The 22,914-nt window shown below is 37.1% G+C and overlaps 1 protein-coding gene across 3 annotated transcripts in view; it reads left to right on the top strand.

Annotated features, from left to right (window-relative positions):
- Nol4 (nucleolar protein 4) overlaps positions 1-22,914 on the top strand; it is a 274,575-nt gene that overhangs the window by 216,591 nt on the left and 35,070 nt on the right. For all 3 annotated transcript variants that reach the window (XM_051202069.1, XM_051202068.1, XM_051202070.1), the window contains one exon: positions 5,440-5,553. In XM_051202069.1, coding sequence (XP_051058026.1) covers positions 5,440-5,553 — 114 coding nt within the window. The remainder of the gene's footprint in view (positions 1-5,439; positions 5,554-22,914) is intronic.

Genomic DNA, 22,914 nt, shown 5'->3' with positions numbered 1-22,914 from the left:
GACAATTACCCAAGACAGTCCATCACAGTCAATAAACTATATCTATAATAATGATATCTATGAACCATAGACACTGGAAAATAAAGGGGATCTTTTGAGAGCTTAAATTTTTTACAAGGCCGTTATGATTATGCCTTTATGTATTGACATACTATTTGGGGAAACTGTGTTCACATCAAATAAATTGCATGAATCTCAGGTATGAATTTTCTAAAAGAATGAACAGAAAAAATCTTAATTCAGTAATTTTCATCACTGAAACACTTTCTCTAATTGTTTTAGGGAGTTCGTTCTATTTACAATCTTGGTGGATATCATAGTTGCCTCTCCATGTGGGTTTGTCTAATTCTTAATTGAGCTGCATTTGAAAAGCAGAGTTTGGAGTGCACTATGATGTTAACTCATAAGTAGACTTATATTCTTGGTTTTTGGAAACTTTATAATTGCACAATTGTACAGTACCTTAAATGTATACCCAGACACCAATGCATGTTAAAGTTGTTTAATGTATAGTTTTAAAGCTAAAACCTGGCACCATTTATTGATAAATTTCTCCTGGTTCTGAAAAGGAAGATACATTTCCATGGTGCCAAGAGAAATCACATCTTAAGTTCCAATTAAAATGTGACTTTTTCAACTCCAAATCTCTGTGTGACCATTTAGCCATCTGTTGGATGACACAACCCCACTGATTTCAGCCTAGATAATTATGACTGTAGGAGCAGTGCAAAGGAAAGTTCAGCTTGGGGTCCAGTTGAGAATGACTATTAATTATGAGGAGATAATTACCAAGAGCTTGTTTCACATGCAGGGGGAGAAGTAGCAAATATCTAGTGAAGGTATAGAACACACACACACACACACAGTGAATTTGTCTGCATTTTAATCAGTACCAGAAATCTTCCTTTAAAACATTTATTCTACATAGTATGTCTACTAAAATAATGTTTACCAGGAGAGGTTGTGTTTTCATTCATTTTTCCTTGGATTCTTTATGCTTGGCTCGTGGCTCATTTACTATATGAAAGCATTTGTATTTATGGCAGTCTTAGAAATAAGGGAAGGAATCTAGTCTTTGCCTCTATTAGAATCCAACTAAAGGCCTTAGCATATTCTGAAGTTACATCTCAACTAGAACAGAAAAACTGGAATCAGCCCTCCGCTGTTAGATTGATGACAGAAGGGAGGTTACTGTTGTGCCCACACTACATACCACAGAATATTGTTTGATAAGACACCATCTAGATCCAATTTCTTCTCACCTTCTTGGTATGAAGAACTGAGCTAGGGAGTAGATAAAAGACACATTGTGAAGGAAAATCAAGCCAATGATTTTCTCCTTAGCTGTGTTGTCATTAGATGAAATTTCACTGAGCTATGTACTGAGACCTTTACTATTTACTCACCAGTGTTAGTAGCAAAAGGCTTTATAGAACAATTATTTCATGAAGAATCTTCTGCAGCTTCATAGCAGGCATGAAACTGAGCCCAAATACATTGGCATTTCTGGCTAGCTCAACATTAAAAATTTGTGATTTTAGATGGTGGCAGAATGTAGCCTTTAGGAATTGGTAGAGAAGTGTAAAGAAAGGATTTAAATATCCCAAAAATAAAGATGCTAGAGAAGCCCTAATGAATTCCTTGTTTAGAAATGAAGCAAGGTTAGCTGTAATGATCCATCTTCCAGTTTGTATTAGCTCATAGGAACTATGAAGTACAAATAATTCTATACTATAAATAATTTACAATTTGACATCATACATTGTTTAAATCCTGGTGAATCTACATGATTAATTGACATGGGCAAGTCATATCATCTCTCCAAATGTTGGTTTGGCTTTCTTTAAATAATCAATAATGTAAGTGCTTTCCTCAAACTTGGAAAATTAGATGATGAATCTAAACTTTTTTATTTAACTATGAATTTCCTAAGCTTCCAATAGGAATTACTATTGAGAGACATCTCAAAATTGCATTCACATGTTCACATGACATAGGATTCTGCTTATAAACACACATAGAGTATGCATTTCAAATTTGAAGTTTTTAAAGAACATCTTGTACTGCAAATTAATAATTCACTTTGCCTTTCTAATGATCTTGAATAAATTAGGACTATAATACAAATCTTATTTTGTCTGATTGTTTTAGGGTCAGCACATCAGATTTCAGATAAAGAATTCTATAGATTTTTATTTTTTTAACCATTAATTATGTAGAAGTGCTAATTACAATACAAGGTAGACAGAATGGAGAACTAGAATTCAAGAAGCATGACTTCTAAATATAGAACTGTTTGTCCTAGGGCAAATTAATCTATCTGGCTTCCAGTTTCTTTGTACTTAGGAGGAAAACAGCTGTGCCCGGATTTTGTTTTAAAGGTCATCTATAGTTGCCACATGGTTCCACAAAAAAATGTAGAATGGCTCAATTTTTTAAAATTCTTTTATTTATAAGCAACATTGAGTCCTGTGTCTGTACACCATTTTACCTCCCCACTCATTAGAAGAGTTGGGATTGCTTTTATTTTGAAGTTAATTTTATTCTCAATTCTGAGACTTTCTGTTGTCAGATAACTTTAAAAGGATGATTTGTTCCACTCAGGCAGATCTCTCTTCTTGTACCTGAATAGACCAGTTACACATGTGGGAAAGACTCCATCATTTTCTCCAAAGAAAATTATATAAGTTCTTATGAAAGCCAACTATTAAAGTAAAACCTTACACCTCTGGCATAATTCTTTAATTTTTTAAATTAAAGAACAAGAAAGAATTTCTATGAAATAATTTTCACTAATTATATTTTAGTTACTGTTCTTTTTAAACAAGCTTCTTGTTCAACAAACTTACAAAAACTAAAATATATTCAACACATATTTAATAAACTTGAATGTTTGTTAATGAAATTCAATCAACTTACTAAGTTTTATAACTTTATATATCTAATTTGGAATAGAGACATCCAACTAAGGAAAATATAAGGGTGACAAGGAATAGAAGTGGGTAATCCTATGCCCTGTGTGACTATTGTTGGTTGTATTATGAAAAAGAGGATTTGCTGGTATGTAAATTAGATGATCAATCCATTCCTGGAAACAGACAAAAATCTTATAGTGACAATAGACCATTATGAACTCCTAACTCCCATTTGAATAATACCTGCTACAAACCAAATTATTTATTTTCATTTGTCATAATGGAATGTTCTTATTTCTGCTTTCACTGTAACTTTACCTCAAAGGAAATTCTATAGAAAAGGATATGGATGGGGCTTCCATATGGTTTAAAGTCTAATGTTTTTCCAAGCAGTGGTCATTATCTAATGGGGGACTGATTGATTGGTTCAATGTATATTTGATACTGTACTAGAGTTTGTTTTCTATACTTGACGTAGACAGTGAGATGAACAATACAAGTTTTGGGATAAGCTTTTCCTATGGGTTTGCCTCATTTGATCCTCTCTGTTCCCAAGGCAAAAGCCTGGCATGGTTTCCTTAGAAAACACATCTGTCATTTGCCCCCACCACTCCAGGGGATCTATCTTCTCTCTATTTTGGAAAGGTAACTTTTTGAACCTTGTGGTTCTTCAAACATCTAGCTGTCGCTCTAGATGGCTCACAAGGTCAGAAGAGAAACACTGGGGCCATCCCTGCCCCTGACCCATGGAATATGATCTGGGAGTGCAAACAGCAAGGAAGCAGTTGAAAAAAATCCAAAAATCCCTTCTCGGTCATACAACATCAGAGCCTGATTTATCTCAACACCACAGAAATTCCTTATTCTCTGTGTTAAAATTCTGTGGCCCGAATTTAGTTATTTAGTTGTTCTAGAATACTATTTCAGACATAAGTTTTGTGTTTCAATTTCCTGACGCATGTTTTATATGACAAAAATCAATAGAATGAAACACACATAATAAAGCCGTGTTCAAGTTTGCTAACAAAGTGAAAAAGGTCTGAATCATATCAGAGACTTCTAGTAAATAATACCCATGCAAGGCTAGCATGATTGTTCTACGGGTAAAGAACTTATGCACAAGCCCAAGGAGACATGAGTTCAAACACCTGAATTCACAGTGAACCAGAGAACCCACTTCTAGAAGTTGCCTTCTGGTTCCCATTTGTTCACCAGGCACCCACACACTTGTACTTAGGTATACACAATGATGTTTTTAATTTAAAAAGAAATAAATAGCCATATATGTTTTGTGCTGAGACTTTGAAATCCCTGAAGTGACATGCTAGGCTTCCAGGATACATAACTTTTCAGTATTATTATCTCTGTGACTTAATTTTCATATTTTTTGATCTATCATTTGCTGAGCTTAATTAAAAATGTGTTGTTTCATTAAGTACTTCATCTTTCAGTTAGAAGGTTTTACATGTAATTATGTAAAAAAGAAATGGAAAACTTTTCAATGATTATAGTAAATGATCTAGAGAGTTGCCCACATTTTATAATTAGCTTAGTTAGGAGATCAACTAATTTCTCTGTAGCTCATGTAGAAGATATATTTTCAACATGTGCCTATAAAATTATTAATATAGAGTCATTTTAATAAATACAAAAGATGGCTTTAAACACACAGACAAATAACCTCACATAAAGTGAAACCGTGGGTATATAGAAATAATTGTGTGGCTGGCTGGGTTAACTTTTATTTAACTAAGGTGAGGAATGTTCCAGGTACTTTAGCCATATATTCTTCATTGAATAGAACCTCAATAAACATTCACACAATTCACATTGTGATTGTTTGTCACATGGGCATGGTAAAACAAACATCCATGATTACATTGTTCTGACAACAAGATGGGAGGCATAGACAAGAGATACTATGGAAACTCCTGGACCAGCTAGCCTGGAAAACATAGTGATAACAAAAGACCTTCTCAATCAAAGTGGAAGATGAAGATCAACATCTGAGGTGGTCCTGTGGACTCCATGCACATGCTACACACACACACACACACACACACACACACACACACACACACACACACACACACACTTTCTAAAAAACCAGATTATTTGGCATGGTGTGGTGTCCATAATTTTTTGTTGTTGTTTGTTTTATTTGTGACAGGCTTGTTGTTTGTTTCTGTTTTTGTTGTGCATTGTCATGTTCATACAAGAATTAAAAGACACGTTTTATTTGCAAACTATGGTCAGCAGTCTTGCCATTACCTGTTCATACACCAAGATAACAAACCTGAGTAAGTAATTGTGACATCGAAGACGCAGGAATGAATGGTGGATCTGTATAGCAGCTATAGCTCTAACCTCTAACTAGCTTTCATTTTTCATCTTTACAAATTCCATTTCCTCTATTTAAGTAGATTCTCCTGCGCATGTCGATGGTCTTCTGAGCTCTTCTAACACATGCTCTGTTAATGATACTGTTAATAATTTTTCATATTCTTTCTCTCTTCTTTTTTAGTCTCGACCTATTCCTTCCCACCTTACTTCAGCAGTTGCAGAGAGTATCTTGGCTTCAGCCTGTGAAAGCGAGAGTAGAAATGCTGCCAAGAGGATGCGCCTGGAGAGAGCACAGGTACTGAGGAGTGTGAAGGAGTGCAGACCCTTGAATGGATCTAACACACAAACAGACTTCTGTTCTTTTAAACTTGAATCTGGAAAATGTTGTGCTCTGGTGATCCATGAATACCAAACAAAAAAGTCTACAGTGAAAAGGGGGCAATTAGCAAAACTCAATTAAACTTCCTGTATCAATTTAATGGCTAGGAGGTTCTGACTGCTTATCATGTTATTCAAGTGTACCTTCTCATTTATGATGGTGACTGAAATGTGTTCATTTGTAATGAAAATGAACCTCTCTTTAATGCTGCCTTGTCTCTTCTGGCATATATTTCCAGACTGCTTGGAGCAGGGTTACTATATTACCCATGACAATAGATTATGCTGATGGTAATCAAAGCACAGATACTCTCTGGAAGATTAGAAAGTCTTATGTGGGGACGTAATCTAATGCATATCCATGTTCTGGGCTTCCTCTTCTTCATAATTAAATATCTTTCTGAAAATTCTATTCTTGATGCTTTAGCTGTTTAGTGTTAGCATGAGCACATTTGGTTCACTCTTCACAGGCACTTCTCTTCGTGGTTCTTTAGTCCTTCTGTGTTTCTTTCTTATCAATACATTAGATGCCTCTTCTTCCTCTGTCTCCCTTTCTTAACTATGCAGTGTGTTACAATATATGCTATCGATAAAGGCTTGCTTTATTATAAGTTTTAAAATTTTATGAATAAAATGGGTACTTCATACTTATTGCAAATGAGACTTTTGCAGAGTAGATTGTTAGTTCAATATTATTTTCTTCAAGCAAACAAGGGGGCATTTCTATTTCAAAATTAGAATATTTCTTAATTGTTTCAGAATGGCATTATTTTATACATTGATTATTATTAAACATTATGTACTTATAGTCCTGATCATTGCAAAGGATGAAGCCTATAGTTAAACAAAATGCAGTAACAATTGGATCAAAACAATTTGAAAATTTTGGATTTATTAATGGTGACAGTATACATTTGCATGTCCATGTTTTTAGTATAGATCATTTATTCTTAAGATGAAACACAGTCCTGTATGCATTGAGATCTGGCATCATGGTTAGCCTGTGCATTTGTAGAATAACTACACCTCATCTTGATTCTCAACTCTACCATAACTGATTGGACAGCTTTCAGCAAGCTAGATCAGATCTGTGTGCTTTAGTTTGCCCATGAGAAGTTATAATTGTAACAGTACTAATTCTTAGAGCCAATGAGAACACCTTAAAGAAGGTGTATGCTACCTACTAAGCATTTTTCTGGGAAGAAACAAGCAGCAACAAGGTCCACCTAGAAGGTTCTCCTATCTATGCCCTTTGTAGATGTGAAGCTATAAACAAACATCAGCATTTTCATCTCTGATATAGGAGTCTCTTGTCAGACTAAGTCTGTTTGGGAAAAGGTCTTATCTATAAAAACTAGAGTATTAAAATTCCAGAATTGAAAGAACTGTTCTGCTTGATGTATAGCCATGCACACTACCTACTGTCTCTAGAATATATTTGCACAATATCAATAATGCACACATTTCATGAAAAGTGACAAATTCATGTTGTATTATTAACTATCATATCACTCTACAGTATCCATCATGTTGGGTTATATACTGGTATGTGTTCAAGCTGAAAAATAGATAAAGACATATATTTAACTCAAAGTCATTGTGATGCTTCAGTAAGTATTTATGTATGAAAAAGAGTATATTTTATGTTACATATGTCGTTAAGTATGTATGCCCCATATGCTTGATTATCTTGAGCAGTAGAAATATCACAGGTACTTCACTAGCCATTTACTATTTACTAATACATTTGTACTATTAATTATTGAAGACATTTAAATCAGGCTAGTATTTGTTTCTTAGAGCACCCATCAGTTAAAGAAAAACTAACAGCAGTGTTTAGGAATGAGGTTGCCAGTTATTGTTCCTTGTACTAGGATGGGCAGGTACTAGTAGTTCCTTGACTCTGCACTCAAATTTTCTTTGTTTGCTAAAACCCAGTGGTTGTATCATGAAAGGTTGACTACTTTGAAATGTAGAAACATTTGTGCCAAGCATTAAATGAGTTCAGAAATCTAGAGAAATGTAATGAATAAGCAACCAATGTTTTAGATTATATCCTATAGGTTGAGAAGATGGCTTAGACAGTACACATTTGCCTTACAAACATTAGTACCTCCTTTCAATCCATACCAATGAGAGATCCTACCTCAAGAGAAAATAAAAGTAGATAGCACTGGGAAACAGCATCCAAGTTGTCCTCTGATATTGACCTTTATATATATATATATATATATATATATGTATATATATATATATATATGCCCGTATGAAATTAAATGAATAAATTATAATTTATAATTTTTGTGAATTGATTAGACACTTTACAAATACAACAACCCTACAAAACTGGTAGTAATGTTCTTTTCATAAACATAAAACGGAGGTCCAGAGAGGTGTGGAGATTAAGGGAAGTTGAAACTGCATGCAAACAACTTCCTCCATGTTTAAGCTTTCTGAAAGCACATTTGCAATCGTCTCGTTGTCCTATAACATCTTCTCATTGGCTATGTACCTCAAGGAAAAGTCAGGCCCCGTTTATGCACACTGAATGCTAGTATAGCATATATAATTAGCACTTCAGAAATTTCTACACCAATTATTTTTATCACAAGTTTTGTAACTCTCATCTGAGATGCCACACAAAGAAGTTTACCAGGTACTTCTCCCACTTTGAAAGTGACAGCATCACTCTTATGTTGGATCCAAGCCTATGTCTAGTCATTTGTGCTCTTGTCATTGAAACCATACTTTCTTTGTGTATCCATAACCAAACTCCTGATTCTCAGAATTTACCCATGGTTTAGAGCTTTCCTTCCCATTAGCCCCCAGCTGAAGGAAAGGCATAAAATTTCAGAAGCTGAAAGGCCAAAATCTATTTTTGTATTAAGCCCTACCCTGTCTCTTCATTGCCAATGGCTCACCACATGGTGAACCCTAATTATGTATGTCCTTCATTGTTTATGACGCTTGATGGGTTAATTGGATTTTATGGAGCTTTTTCAGCTATGAAAACATGAAACATGAAAACATAACATGAAAGGTGTTATGGATGTGTTAAATCCTTTATTTCAAACGTCCATTTCATACAAAGCTGTACAACAGATGCCTGAAGGCAGCCAGCTGCAAGGTCAGAACTGAGAGCTTCTTCAGACAACAGAGTTTACATAACTGAAGTTAATCACTGTGTACATTGGGATACATGCAGGGTTTCTGCTCTTGTACATGAAAATATGGAGTTTGTTCATGATTGAAGAGGAATTCTCTCTCAGTTTGGGTACTCAGAAAAAAAAAAACACCACTGGTGATGCATTTATGGAAGTCTGCATTAATTCATGCTTTTCCCCTTGCTCTTCTAGGACACTAGTGAGTAGACCTGTTATTAGAAGACATGACAATATAGGTGGAAACACTGGAATTATAGCTGTGTACATTCTATTTTGGATACATTTGAAAACTGAATGAGACAATTTTTTAAAATACCCCATACTAGCTGGATGTTGTGGCACACACCTTTAATCCCAGCACTCAGGAGACAGAGGCAGGTGGATCTTTCTGAGTGCCAGGCCAGCCTGGTCTACAGAGTGAGTTCCAGGAAATGCAGGCTGTGTGTGTACATGGTGAGCCTATGAGTATGTATATCTATTTATGTCTGTGTCAAGGCATTTGCCAGGCATTGAGATCCTCATTAATATGAATATTAGTAGTGTATACACAAAAAGGTATAGTATTGTCTGGGGTATCTTAGACTTATGACCAAGGACATTGTCATATTTTGTAGAACTGGATCAACTAATGTTTAGAACCATTGAAAATATTCCCCAGTGGCAGTCTTTCTTGGGAAGACTCCTTTAAGTCAGTCATTTTGAATTTGATGATCATAGTGACTTAAAATTTTAAGGTATTTTCAATAATAAAGCACACATTTTTGACAATTTGAGAAATTAATTAACAAACGTTTACTGAACATTTCACTCTCTGCTTTTATATCACCCTTACAAATTTATAGATAAATATTTCCAAATATTAATAGCATTACACTTTGACTTCCATGTCACCTGCATTCTGAGAACCTCATCTGTCACTATAAATCTTGTGGAGTTGTTGGAAACCCGCCTATTACTTCACAAATTCATTTTTGTAAATTACTAGGGGCAGATTTTACTTTTCCTAATACAATTTTCATGTACAGAAAACATCTTACCTATTATTTCCAGGGTAATTTCTGAGAAGCAGCATTATTAAAGGAAAGAATCCCCGGAGCTCTTAAAAGTCTCAATAAATAGAAGATCCATACCCTTGTAATGTCTCCTTTTAAAACCTGATATAAAAATTAAATTTAGTATAAATTAACTGTGGTCACAATTACAGAATATTATCCTCTGATGTTCATATTAACAATGCCTTAAAGTTAAGTAATAAAGTAGAGTGGTAATAGTAATGAAACAGTTTCTTAATGTGAACATGTGTGGACATTGGGGCACTAGAAGGAATGGTGAAATCATCAGGTGCTTGTCACATTTATGAGAATGCAAAAACTAAACAATCCTCTGGTCCTGTACAAGTGCCAACTTTGATAGGTCAGTGACATACATTTTCCAAAAGATGGTAACACTCCAAATGAACCGATGTAATAGTATTTGATATACACAGGGTAAAAACCCTGAGATACTCTAATATATATGTGAATGCAGATGCTAAAACCTTCGGTTATTCCTAACAATCAGTTTAAGTTTTTGCCTCCAAACTTTCCAAATATTCTCTCTTGCTATACACAAAGATCTCTAGCTGGACTATGAAAACCATGTGGGAGCAGAGATAGTCACAGAATGTTGAATGGAGTGTATTAGGCTCTAACAAACCCACCCTTAACCTTGATGATGGCAATAGCACCTGCTCTACACTGTTCTCAAGGTTTGGGGAGAGTCTCTCCATTCTGTGGAGAGAATCACATAGGGTTTGATTGTAGGACTTAGTCATAAACCCTCAGGTCTAATGACTCCTGCCCTTTCTGGTAGTCCCAGTTTGAAGAGACTGAAATTGGGTCTCCAAACACTCTAGTTGTCCATACTATGAACAAATAGTTTTGTGCATGTTGTGACACATGAATTTTCCTTCTGTACTTTTTAAAAATTTCTATAGGATTTGCAAGGGACATAATTATGTGACATATGATAAACATAATCCAAGTTCTTTAGCTTTCTTGTTTCTTATTCTTGTTTGGCTGCTGTTGCTATGTTGCTGAGGATGAAGTAATTAAGTGTCTGGCCATATCTGTTAGATCTCTGTCAAGAAGCTAAGTCACATGGTAATGTCAATTCCAGTTTTATTTTGACTCAGTTTCATTTATAGCCATTATTTATAATGTGACCAATTTAAATGTCACCCAGTATAAACTGATAAATCTTTTCTACTATGGGGTCTTCTGTCTGTTGATCATCTGCTAAATACAATAGGGTCACCACAAAGTCCAACATTTGCTGCAGAAAGAGTGGCAAGGTAATGCCAGTCCCAAAAGTCTTCTGAGATGGCTCTGTCCATAAGTTTTTATCACATTTACATGGACTGGATCACATAGACAATAAGAGGCCATAGAGGTGTTGCTCTTATTTGCATTGATAGATTTGAACTGAAGCATCTCTATACTCATATGGTCTATATGATGCTGGACAGTATTAGTCTACCACTCATGTGAGTGCAGGCATTTTCCATATAGGAAAACTCACTAACATTTGGATCTGACATTATGGGCTTATATTATAAATTAAATGTGCTGGGAAAATTAGAAAGCCAATCCAGAGACTTGTGATAGCAAACATCCTCATTCCTGTACAAGAATTAGGAAATGGCCACATGCACATTTTTATAAGAAATAAGATATGAAAATATTATATGATATATATATATGTATACATATATATCATATAATTTTGAGGCATAGAACCACCTGCCTTTGCCTCCAGTGTGCTGCGATTAAAGGCATGTGCCACCACTTCCCAGCCCACAAATATATTTTAAAGATATGTTTGCATATCTTACCTGTATGTGTGTTTTCCTAAATCTATTACATGTATATAGCATGTTTGGTAACATAAAGGCCAGAAGAGTCAGTGGATGCCCTGAAACTGGAGTTATCCAATTATAACCTGCCATGTGAGTGCTAGGAACTAAGCACAAGCCCAGCACAATAGAAGCAAGTGCTCCTAACCCCTGAGCCATCTCTCTATACCCCATTCTCCACCTTTTATTAATCAAACTTATTTAATGGTTTCAGCCAAGTACACAATGTTTACAGCTTGCTCTTAGTCTCTGTCCTCCCTTGTTTTCCTATGTTGTATGATAGAATTTTCCTGGAGGGAAAACAAATGTCTATCCACCCCAGATGAAGAATCGATGGCAAACCAAAATATGATACCACCAAAGTCCAACTTGTTGAGCCAATGAGTTTTATTGAGGTCACTTACAGGAATATGGGTAAAAGGTTAATTACAGGAGCAGAAACCACTTAAAAACAGTTGCATCATCAAGGCCCACCTCAGGGTAGCTGTCAGATCATGCAAGCTGAACATCAAGAATGCACTGCAGAGCCTGAAAGCAGCTCAACAGATCATACATGGTCCTTTCCAGGTGGCTTAAATGGCCTGAGCCTCTTGCAGGCAGCCTGTTTTTTATAGATAGTTCTTCTGCTCTCTTCTTCCAGGAGCATCTCGGTAGTCATTAAAAAACTTGTTAAGTCTTGGGTAAGGAGGTGCATGGAGAGCTTGTCAGTTCAGGACTTCTTGAAACTATTGAGTGCTTTGTTGCTACCTGTCTTGAGGAGTTTCCCTGAAGTATGGAGTGTATGAATCTTGGAGGAAATAGAGACACAACACCCTAGCCCCTGATCTACTCAACTAAGGTAAAACAAAGACATATGTGCAATTAATGTATTTTATGGCATATAAAATGACAGACAGCAATTCGTATTTGCCATTTATATTTTTTAAATTGAGATTGTCATTCACATTTCACAATAGTTGAGTGAAATAGTATCAGTGGTATTTCAAACCAATTCTTCAGAGAAATATATCTGACCACAACTCTGTTGACAGTTTGTGAGCAAAGTAACTGCACTGTTTTTGTTCTGTCAGCACTATATAGATAATGGCTAGACTTCATATATGAATTCCAATTTATGTTCATAAATGATAACTATTTTTACTGGCAGGTTTTTTTAAGCTTTCTGTTTTTCTACTTATTTGAACTACTACTTTTTAAAAATACATATTAAATTATCTGTCTCAGTAAGGACTTGATGATGAAAATTATTTATCTGGCAAATATGCATTACTGGGTGATAGACAAGGTTAGCCAATGTAGGAAGGAGAGAAAAGTTTCCCTAGAAGCCATTAACATGGCTTTTCCTGACCTGACTTGGTATTTTATAACAGTGGATTTTTAAATTTGGAAAGTATTAAGCAGCCATTTTAATTCTCACTTTGAAACTAGATAAGGCATCATTTTTTCATCAATAAGCCCTTGTTTTATTAAAGATCTGTGAAGCACAGATGGTACACTCTGTGGATGAATTGCTGTGAGCTACCAAGGTAGAGTCCTGGAAAGTCCTATGGACACTTAGGAGGCCCTCAAGAGGAAATACTGTTTCAGCTAGTCTTTGAGAAAAGGGAGATGTTGACAGGCAGATAATCGTGCAGATGTATTCTTGACATGAGGAGAATTTCCAAACAGTAAATGTCCTTGAATATCTAGAACAACAATCTCCATGAGGGAACCTGAGTGTGTGTGTGTGTGTGTGTGTGTGTGTGTGTGTGTTCATTTGTATCACATGTGTGTAAAATACATATACATGTGTGTGGAAGCAAGGGGCTAACCTAGGATGTCTTCCTCAACTTCTATCCATCATATTTTTTTTTGAGACAGGGACCCTCATGGAACCTGGAGCTCATCATTTGGCTAAACTGGCTGGCTGGAAAGCCCTTGGAATCCACCTGTCTCTGCTTCTCCAGCACTGGGTACACAGGTGTGTGCCACCATAGTTGGCATTTTGCATTGATGCTAGGGATCAAAGTTGGGTCTGCATGCTTGCATGGCAAGCACTCCATCAACTAAGCCATTTCTCCGACCTCAGCTTGGTATGTTTGATAAAAAATGGTAGGATACAGGGTAGGATGCCAAGTCAATTGGTAGGATCTGGTGTGCTCTGTGAAATGGTGCATACACCGAGTGCCTGCCAGAGGGAAATGGTAAAGAAAGAGACTCCCCTTGTCTACAGAGTTTCAATTAGGTGTGTAAGAGGGTGCCTAACCATAAAAGTATGGGGAAGCTGAGTTCCTCCCACACTGTGGAGTTGCCCCATATGATGTGTTTTTCCAGGTTGTCTCTACATATTAATTACAATATGGAATATATGCCTAAAATAATTATGGTAGTTCAATTGCAACAAAATAATCCCATAAATCATGTTTGTTGTTGATGTTTCTACAATGTTTATTGTAGAATATTGAAATGCCACTTATTACCACAGTCTAGCTCAACTAATTCAGAATATTTCTAATAATTTATTTCCATGTGGCTACATGCAAAATTACTATTCTACCTTATAGATAATTTATATCAGAAAGCAGTTGTTATAGTTTTATTAAATTAATAATATTTTTATCATTTTCAAAAATGAAACTGAATTTCTGAAGTGTCATTAATTCATTTTTCTTACATAAATTAATTTAAATAAAAATAAATTATTCCACTCATTTTTCGTTATACACACCAATCTATATGTGTCTAAATGGTAAGCAATGTTGTTCTGTCTGTCTGTCATCAATAGTGTGAAGCACAGAGGCACATGTAAAGCAAGTTGATTCTGTATTGGACAGGTAGGACAATGGGAAACGCAGCAACTTGGTTTATTTGTGGAACCTTCCTGAATTCTTCGGGAAACTGGACACATGCCCCGCTTTCTGATTATTTTGTTTCTTTATCATTAGCCTACTCAATTACTTCATTTCCTGGTATCATGGAAAATTCTCCATATTCAAATAGAAAATTGTATTTTTAATTTTAGGCTTGTCTTTAGTTTATGATGTTATCAATTGCAAGGTGGCAGCCAGCATGCTAGAGGATGAATATGTGGATTGAATTCAGACACAGAAATTCAGCATAGCATATTAATATGCTTTCTGTGTCAAAGCCAGAAAAACACGTGGTTGACTGGTTTCTCTGTGAACAAGGCACTTTGTTAACGTTACTTTAAAGCGGCTATTTTTAGGCTTAGCAGATTCATGATGAATCTGATATATTTGGTTTGTGACAAATAAATTCATTTTTATCTTGTAATTTGTTCATTCATTTTCCCATCCTCTCCTCTTAATTTATATACTTTACAGGCCATTAGTAACAGAGAAGGCCCAATATTACATTTATTGGGAAAACTGTACTGGAGTCACACATCTATTATGAAGTTGGGGGATATCAAAGCTTAGAAAATTGGATAGTATTTTTCAGAGAAAGGGAATTTGTGATTCTTGACACCATATATGAAGTACGTACAATGAGAATCACAGCCTCCGGGGCTACAGTTACAGGCAGGCAGTCTTAATTGGAGACTTGAGTGGACATTGCTGGGGCTTTGAAGGAGCTGAAGAGTGGGCCCAGTTAAAAATTGTTTTCCTTTTCAGTCTTTCCGGTGCTTTTATTTCATGGTTACTAGTCCTACTGTGTGCCACTGGAGCACTGGCTGTAGGCTCAGGTGCTGCAGATGAAAGCAGGTGTGCATTCTCAGACAGATGTCTATTTCAGTCATTGTTCTTCCCGGGCAGATTTCTTCTCTCTCATAAGGTGTGAGAAGGCTGGTTGTCTTTGTACAGAAGCTTTTCTGACTAGTGCATTGTAAGTTTCTGAGATTTCCTAGAGAAAACTTTTTTTTTTTAAATTTATTTATTATGTGTAGTGTTCTGCCTGCCTGCATCAATGTAGAGGGCACCAGATCTCACTGTAGATGTTTGTGAGACACTGTGTGGCTGCTGGGAATTGAACCAAGGACCTCTGGAAGAGCACATAGTGCTCTAAATCTCTCAGCCGTCTCTCCAGCCAAAGTTTCTGAAGTGTCCAACATCAGAAAGTTCATCTTTATGGCAGTCTCAGTGTCCTTCACCTTGTCAGCAATGTTTTGAGGAACAAAGGGACTTGACTTGGACACTTCCACAAGGCGCCTGCTTTAGCCCTTGCTCACACTCCATGAAGGAGACACGGAAAGCCACAATTCAGTATGTTAGGCTTCTGTGAAAAGAGATTTTATATTATCATTACCTGCAACTCCACCAGGAAATAAAGCCAGGCATGGGACATCAAGTCATTTCTCCTCAAGATCAACTAGCTCCTGGGTTACCTGTTCCTATTGTAAAATTTCTGGCCTCTTTTATTTATAAAAATGTAGTGGAGCATTCTGGCAGCTAGAAGCACATAGTAGGGTCTGGAACATTTCTTCTTCTCTAGCTTTGGTGTTTTCTAATTCCCTTATGAAAATCTAAGCTAGGCAGTAGTGGCACTCACCTTTAATCCCAGCACTTGGGAAACAGAGGCAGGAGGATCTGAGTTTGAGGCAAGCCTGCACTACAAGATCCAGTTCTAGATCCAAAGCTACACAGGGAAATCCTGTCTCGAAAACCCATTACCCCTCCACCCCCCAAAAAAATCTAAGTGTCATTTAATAGATGAAATAGTTCTGATTTCTGGATAAAGACCAGACGTCAAATATGAAAGTGGGCTGCAGCTAAATGTTAAACCTAAGTGATAAATTATCTCAATGTGAGCAAAAACTTTACATGTTTAAAAGAAAAGAAAACTCTCAAATAACTCAAGTAAGAAGACATAAAACTTTTTCTCTAGTGATATCTTTCTTTTGTCTAGATAGTTATTTTGAATAGTGTACAGCAGAAGAGAGGACAGAGAGGCTGATTTCAGCTGGGGTAGCTGAGAAGGCAGAAGAGTAAGGTAGCCTGATTGAAGCCCTTAGAAAATGAATAACAGGAAGTGGGAGTGTGGAGATGTCCTGTTAGTCTATGTGGGCATGCAAGAAAGGACTCTGCAACTCAGAGATCTCGAACATGTGTTTTCAGAAGAGTGGTCCCCTTTTATAAGGCATTTAAAGTATGACAATGTATATTACAGGGCCTGGGGGGTTATTGATATAAAAAACAAAAGCATTTACTATGTGATCTTTGACAAGCTGAGTTTGATCCTCAGAACTGATGTGGGTATCCTGGAACACAACTGTAATCCCGTAGCACCTAAAGTGAGATGTGTGGTAGGGATGGGAGAATCCACCTGTAGCTTGGGCCAGCTCACATGGAGTATAAAGCGCAGTGACCAGGCGCCTGCATGGCACCTGCATGTGCTCACTCACACATCACACGTACCATGGGCACGCATCGGCTGCATGCCACATGCTTCAGTCATTAGCAACATATAATAATGACAATAACAACATCAAAATAACTACATACTTATATATAAAATCAAAACCAACTTTTTAATGAAAATAACATTTGTAAAAGGCATAGCTTTCAGCTTATGTTTCCCATCTTTTGCCTTCTCCCTTTTCCTTTCATCCTTCCTCCCTTCTTTCTCTTTTCCCTACCTTCTCAAAGATCCGTTGCTTATGTTATTAGAAACATAGTTTTCCTTTAGAAGGATAACGAAGGGCAGATCCAGTGCAGAAGATTCACCCTGCTTTTGATTTGGGACCAATGTTCTGAATAATGAAGATCAGAATGCCTCATGAATTTCAGCTCAGCATGCAAGAATTTGAATATTACCATGAGAGCAGAACTCCAAAGGCCATTATTAGTTTAATTCAGTTGCTTCTTCATACCATTACTTATTGCCTATAAACCCAGTTTGCGAAGTCCAATGAGCCTCTCAAGTTATTCTTGAGACTGCCCTGTTGTCTGTTCCATCTTGAGTCAGTTTCTCAAATGCAAGACCCTTTCTGTACTTATTTACATCGAACTACCACTTACTGTAGATTTAAATTCCAGTAGCCATATCTGTCAAGAATTTCATATGCCCAGGTCCAGACTTAAATCTATAGTCCTCAATTTCAGTATCATTTTCAATGAACAGGAAAAATATCAAAACAAACAAAAAAATCAAAAACAAAATAAATCATGACCACGAAGAGGCATGGCCTCACACAGCATCATACTTACATTGAGAGTTCAAGTTGTGTTCATGGATATTCCTGTATTTGGGTTTATCAGACACAGAATAATAGCCACACTATTGCTATTGTTATTCACAACTCAAACCAAAGTGCCTCCTGGCTGTGCCTGGTTTCTCTCTTCTCTAGTGTAGATTGAAGGTGTTTGAGTGTGGGGCTTAACTAACTCTTCCTTCAGCAAATCCATTTTCTTTCCAACTCTGTGCATGCCCTGCCCCTCACCTACCCTTTATTATCTATTCCCCTCAGAGTGTATCTGCTGCACGGTGCACTCCCTGCTTGAAGCACTGTTACACACGATGAAGTCCCCTTCTACCTCACTGTACAGGAATAACTCTGAGCACAGTGTATTTTAGTACTTGACATGTGTCCAGCTACACTATAATGGCTTCCAGGTGTTCCTCTAAATAGTGTGTGACCCCATGACTTTTATCATTCTGTGGGATTAAGACTGTCTTGCTTTTTTTTTTTTTCCACTCTCACTCCCAAACACACCCAGTTTCATATGAGAATGAGGATAGATATTTAATAATAATTATGTGTCAGCAACATCGGGTACAGCAACTAGTAAGTCTTAGGGATGAAAAGAGACTTTCCACAAAGTGTCCACTAACATTAAGAATGCCAAAGCCAGTTAGTTGTCCATATCGATGTAGTTTCAAATGCCAGGAACCAACCTACTAAATATCACTTTAGCACCAACTAGGGGGAAAAATCACAAATACAGTATGGGAGGAACCAAGGGTATGGGCATGGAGCAGACAAAGAATGCCTTAACTTCAGTTCTTGGCCACTGTTGCTTTTCACTGCTCTGCAAGACAAAGAAGGCAGCTATTAGGTTTCTGACAAAGCAATTAGAGGGAGGTGCAGATGCAGGGAGCTGACCTGACATTTGCCCCTGGATAGTTGTCATAGCAGCAGAATGAATACAGCAGTGTGATATAAGTACTACTGCAAGCTGTGGAGGATGTTCCACACCAAATGCAGCACATTAGAGCATCAATATACAAGGATGGAGATGAAGGTTCATGCCAGCCATCATCTTCAGCTCTGATCAAATGCTTCAAATAACATTTATAAAAGAGCCACTTTTAAAAGCAATGATAATTTTGTGCCCTTGAAAGACTAGCAGCATGTACACTATGAGTAGACATTGTGCCTCCAATGCAAAGCTCCTTGAAAAGTAAGTATTTTTAAACAAAGCAGTTAAAAAAGAAATATTTTCATTCTTGAAATATGACCTTCTAACAAAACAATATATAATGTGTCCATACACCATTTTCATTTACTTTGTTCTTTTGGAAATATATACATGTATCTATTTGTATACTGTATGTGTAGTCTGTTATCTGAAAACCATACACAAAGGTAGCTACTTAAGGGTATGTATAAAGTATTCACACATATGCAATGTAAAGTTATTATCAAAATTCTAAATTTCTAATGTTGGACTATGCATGCAAAATATAATTCACTTCCAACTTCTTTCAATAGGGAAAATATTTACAAATTATCTTTGGGCTTTTATACATGAAGGCTAGAGAGAGAGAGAGTCAATGCAATCATTTATGTATTATCAAAACTGTGTAAGTGTTACTAGCAAGAGACTAATAACTCTCTCCTCCCTTTTCTGTCCTCCCACTCATAGTATAGACAAACTAACAAAAAATGAACTTTTTTTTTTTTTTCAAAATAAAAAATGCTAGAAATCAGGAACACAACAGAGCCAAATAATTTAAAGTGAAAATTGAAAAACATAGATAGAAGGAACACTGGGCGTGGTAACTATTTTACATCCCTTAATGCCACACTGGGTGGGTGGGTGGTCTTGTTCATTCTTTAATATGACAAATATGCATGTACCCCATTAGGCTGTCACTGTGGATAAGATTAAAAAGTACATCTCCAGGGACAAAAACTGTATTCACTCTTTAAATGCAACTGGCAGGGACAGGGCCGGGTTGATATCTCCATGTCTTGTGACACAAGCATGTGTTGTGTCTTCACTGATAGGATCTTACCTTCGAGTTCTGAGGGTAACCAAGGGCAATAGCAATAGCTTGTATTATTTGGGGTAGGAGTCTGTAAGACCTCAAAGGGACACAACTTGTACCTGGCCTGGGATCTTGCTTGATAGCTTTTGGCTTCTAGGAGAGCTGCTGATGGAACCATGTTCTGTTGGAAGGCTCTGTATCTGCACACAAACTAGGAGCACTAAGAACTCTTGGTGCATAAAAATCAAAAGGACAAAAAATAAATAAACCATGAAATTGAGAGATAAAATTGATGGGTGGATATGTTGGGGGTTGTGGTGGGATTTCATCAAAACATTTTCATTCTGTATGAAATTCTCAAATAGTAAATTTAAGAAAATATAGGTGTCAAGGATTAGGCTCAGATGGTAAAGCCCTGTCCATGCAAGTGTTATGTGCGGGGCTGAGATACCAAGAACCCAGAGTACAAGTGGAGTGGCTGTGGTGGCCCTGAAGTGCCAGTGCTCAGAAAGCAGAGGTGGAGCTTCAGAGTAGACACAGGGAGAGTTCTGGGCCCAGTGACAGGCCATAAGATCCTGTTGCAGCAAGCCTGGAGGGCATATTCTTAATTAGTGAGTGGTGCAAGAGGGTCCAGCCCATGGTGGGTGGTGCCATCCTGGGCTGGTGATCCTGGGTCCTATTAGAAAGTAGTTTGAACAAGTCAGGGAGAACAAGGTCGTAAGCAGCACCCCTCCATGATTTCTGCATCATCTCATGTCCCAGTGAATAAGGTGCAAAGCAACTGAGGCATACTCATATAGTCAGCCTCGGCCTCCACCCAAGGGAACAGCCAAACACACATCAAAACCCAGTAAGAGAAACAAGGGCTGTGACCCCAAGCGCTGAAGGTGCAGGCTCTGTAGCGATGTTCATAGTTTTCCTTGGGTTTCCATTAGTTTCCTCTAGACTTTAACTTGTTCAGATCGTTTTTCTAGTTGTTTGCAAAATCTACACAGCAACTTAGACTACTGCTATTAGAATTTTTCAGAGACCAATAAAGCCCCATTCAATAGCATCTTGGAGGGCAGATAGCATAGTGCCTTAAAACCTGGGACAAAAAAAAATACAAATAAATAAACAAACAAACAAAAATAACGTGTGAGTGGGGGCTGGCCTGGCCTTGTATCCTAGCTTAGACCAGGCACCTGAGAAAAATGGAGTGCCCTCACATGCAGCTCACTGCAATGACCATGCTCCCAACTGCTTTGCAGTATTCATTTGCAAATGGTTCACAAAATGCAAGGGCAGGCTGGGAGAGGAGTTGCAGCATATTTGCATAAATTAGCCTTGGAGGAATTAAAAATATTAATCACCTTAATGATTTGGGAACAAAAGTGAATAAAAAGGAAAAGAAAACTCCTTATCAGGAAATCTGTCTCCTGCAGAATGCCTGGGTTGCAAGAAACAACCAATCCCAGCAATGCAAATTCTGAAGAGAAGACATGCTGAAATCACAGATATGATTTGTGAAGCTCCATTATCTCTCATTTTAATTTTAAGGGCCATTTTTAGAATTGGTAATATTTGGACTTCAACCTATCGTGTAAAGCAGTTCATAAGATTTGAAAGTTAAAAAAAAGGAACAATTTGAATATTTTTCTGGAGACATTGGGTGGAAGGTATATTTAAAACTAGATATATGTAATCCTAGAAATGCCTAAATAAGCTTTAATTTTAGCTCAATTTATACTATTTTGTTTACTAAAGAAGCATAAAAAGAGGCTAGTTTTAAACTTATTTATTTAAATTTAATTCCACTGGTATATTGTTTTACATTAAAACAATACTATTAAAATTGTGGGACTCAAATCTTTCTTCTTCAGTTTTTATTTTAATTATCTTGTTGTGTTCCTGTGGTTTTTGTTTCTACCATGCTGGAGCTAGAACTCAGGGCCCCCTCTACATATCAGGTATGAATAAATGCTACCCATGAGTCACAGCTCCCAGTCCTATTGATTTTGGTTTTTTTTTTATTTATTTTTTTTTTTTTATTTTGTGTGTCACAAAATTAGCTTAAGCTTGAGCAAACTAGTGTATAAGGTCTGCTTTGGATATGGATGTTCCTTGACCTACCCTAACTCTGTCTAACAATGCTCCTGGCACTCTCTGCCAGAGTGGAAGGCTTGATCAAAGGTGTTTCAGTGGTGGACAACTGGCCCCTGGTGGAGAAAGGCCAGTCCCAAAGCTTCAGGGTTTGAATATGTGTCCTGCTTGGCATCTTCAATGTAATTTAACAAAAATCCTGTGCAGGCCTTGCCTGGGGACACACACATACATTAGGACTAAAGCTGAGTCCTCAGTGGGCTCTGTGCTCCATCAGGAATGAAGATTGTGAATGGGAGGCCAGGATGGTGAGACTGGAAGTGAGTGGGTTCATACAAAAGTCTTTTCGGTGATGGATTATTTCCGAGCCTGGAATATGAAGGAGGAACCATGTAAACTTTTATTAATCAGAAAAGAGGGGGTGTAGAACCCCGAGAATTTGTAAAGTTTTTTTTTTCTGTTGCAGCAGCTCTCTATCTGGACATAAAGTCATCCCAATGTATCCTTCCAGCTCAGTGCAGATGCTCATGCTATAAGTCTGTAGTCTTCAGCGAGAGTATAAGTGTGTCTTTGGCAATAAGTAGATCCCTACTATACCCATCTATTACAACTCTATGTTGGACAATATTGAAAAATGTGCTTCATCTCACAGAAGTCTGTTTCTTCCTGTATAACTTTGGAAAGTCTTCTTTCTCTTTTCCCTCCCACTTAACTTTTGAACATAGCAGGAATGTGTGAGCGTAAGCCCAGCACCTACCTCAGGGCTCACACCTAGAAGTGGTTCCCTCACCAGGAAGGGTGTGTCCCTGGCTGGCTCCCAGCCTCTTTTGTGTAGATGCCTTAGTCAGAGTTCCGATTGCTGTGAAGAGACACTGTGGCCACAGCAATTCTTATAAAGGAAAACATTTTATTTCAGTGGCTTACAGTTTCATAGGTTTAGTCCATTATCATCATTGCAGGACATGGTGGCTTGCAGGCAGGCATGGTG

Source organism: Phodopus roborovskii, unplaced genomic scaffold, assembly GCF_943737965.1.
Source record: "Phodopus roborovskii unplaced genomic scaffold, PHOROB, whole genome shotgun sequence".
Taxonomy (NCBI): domain Eukaryota; kingdom Metazoa; phylum Chordata; class Mammalia; order Rodentia; family Cricetidae; genus Phodopus; species Phodopus roborovskii.
The sequence above is the reverse complement of the archived record's forward strand: the minus strand, read 5'-3'. Positions and strand labels throughout refer to the sequence as shown.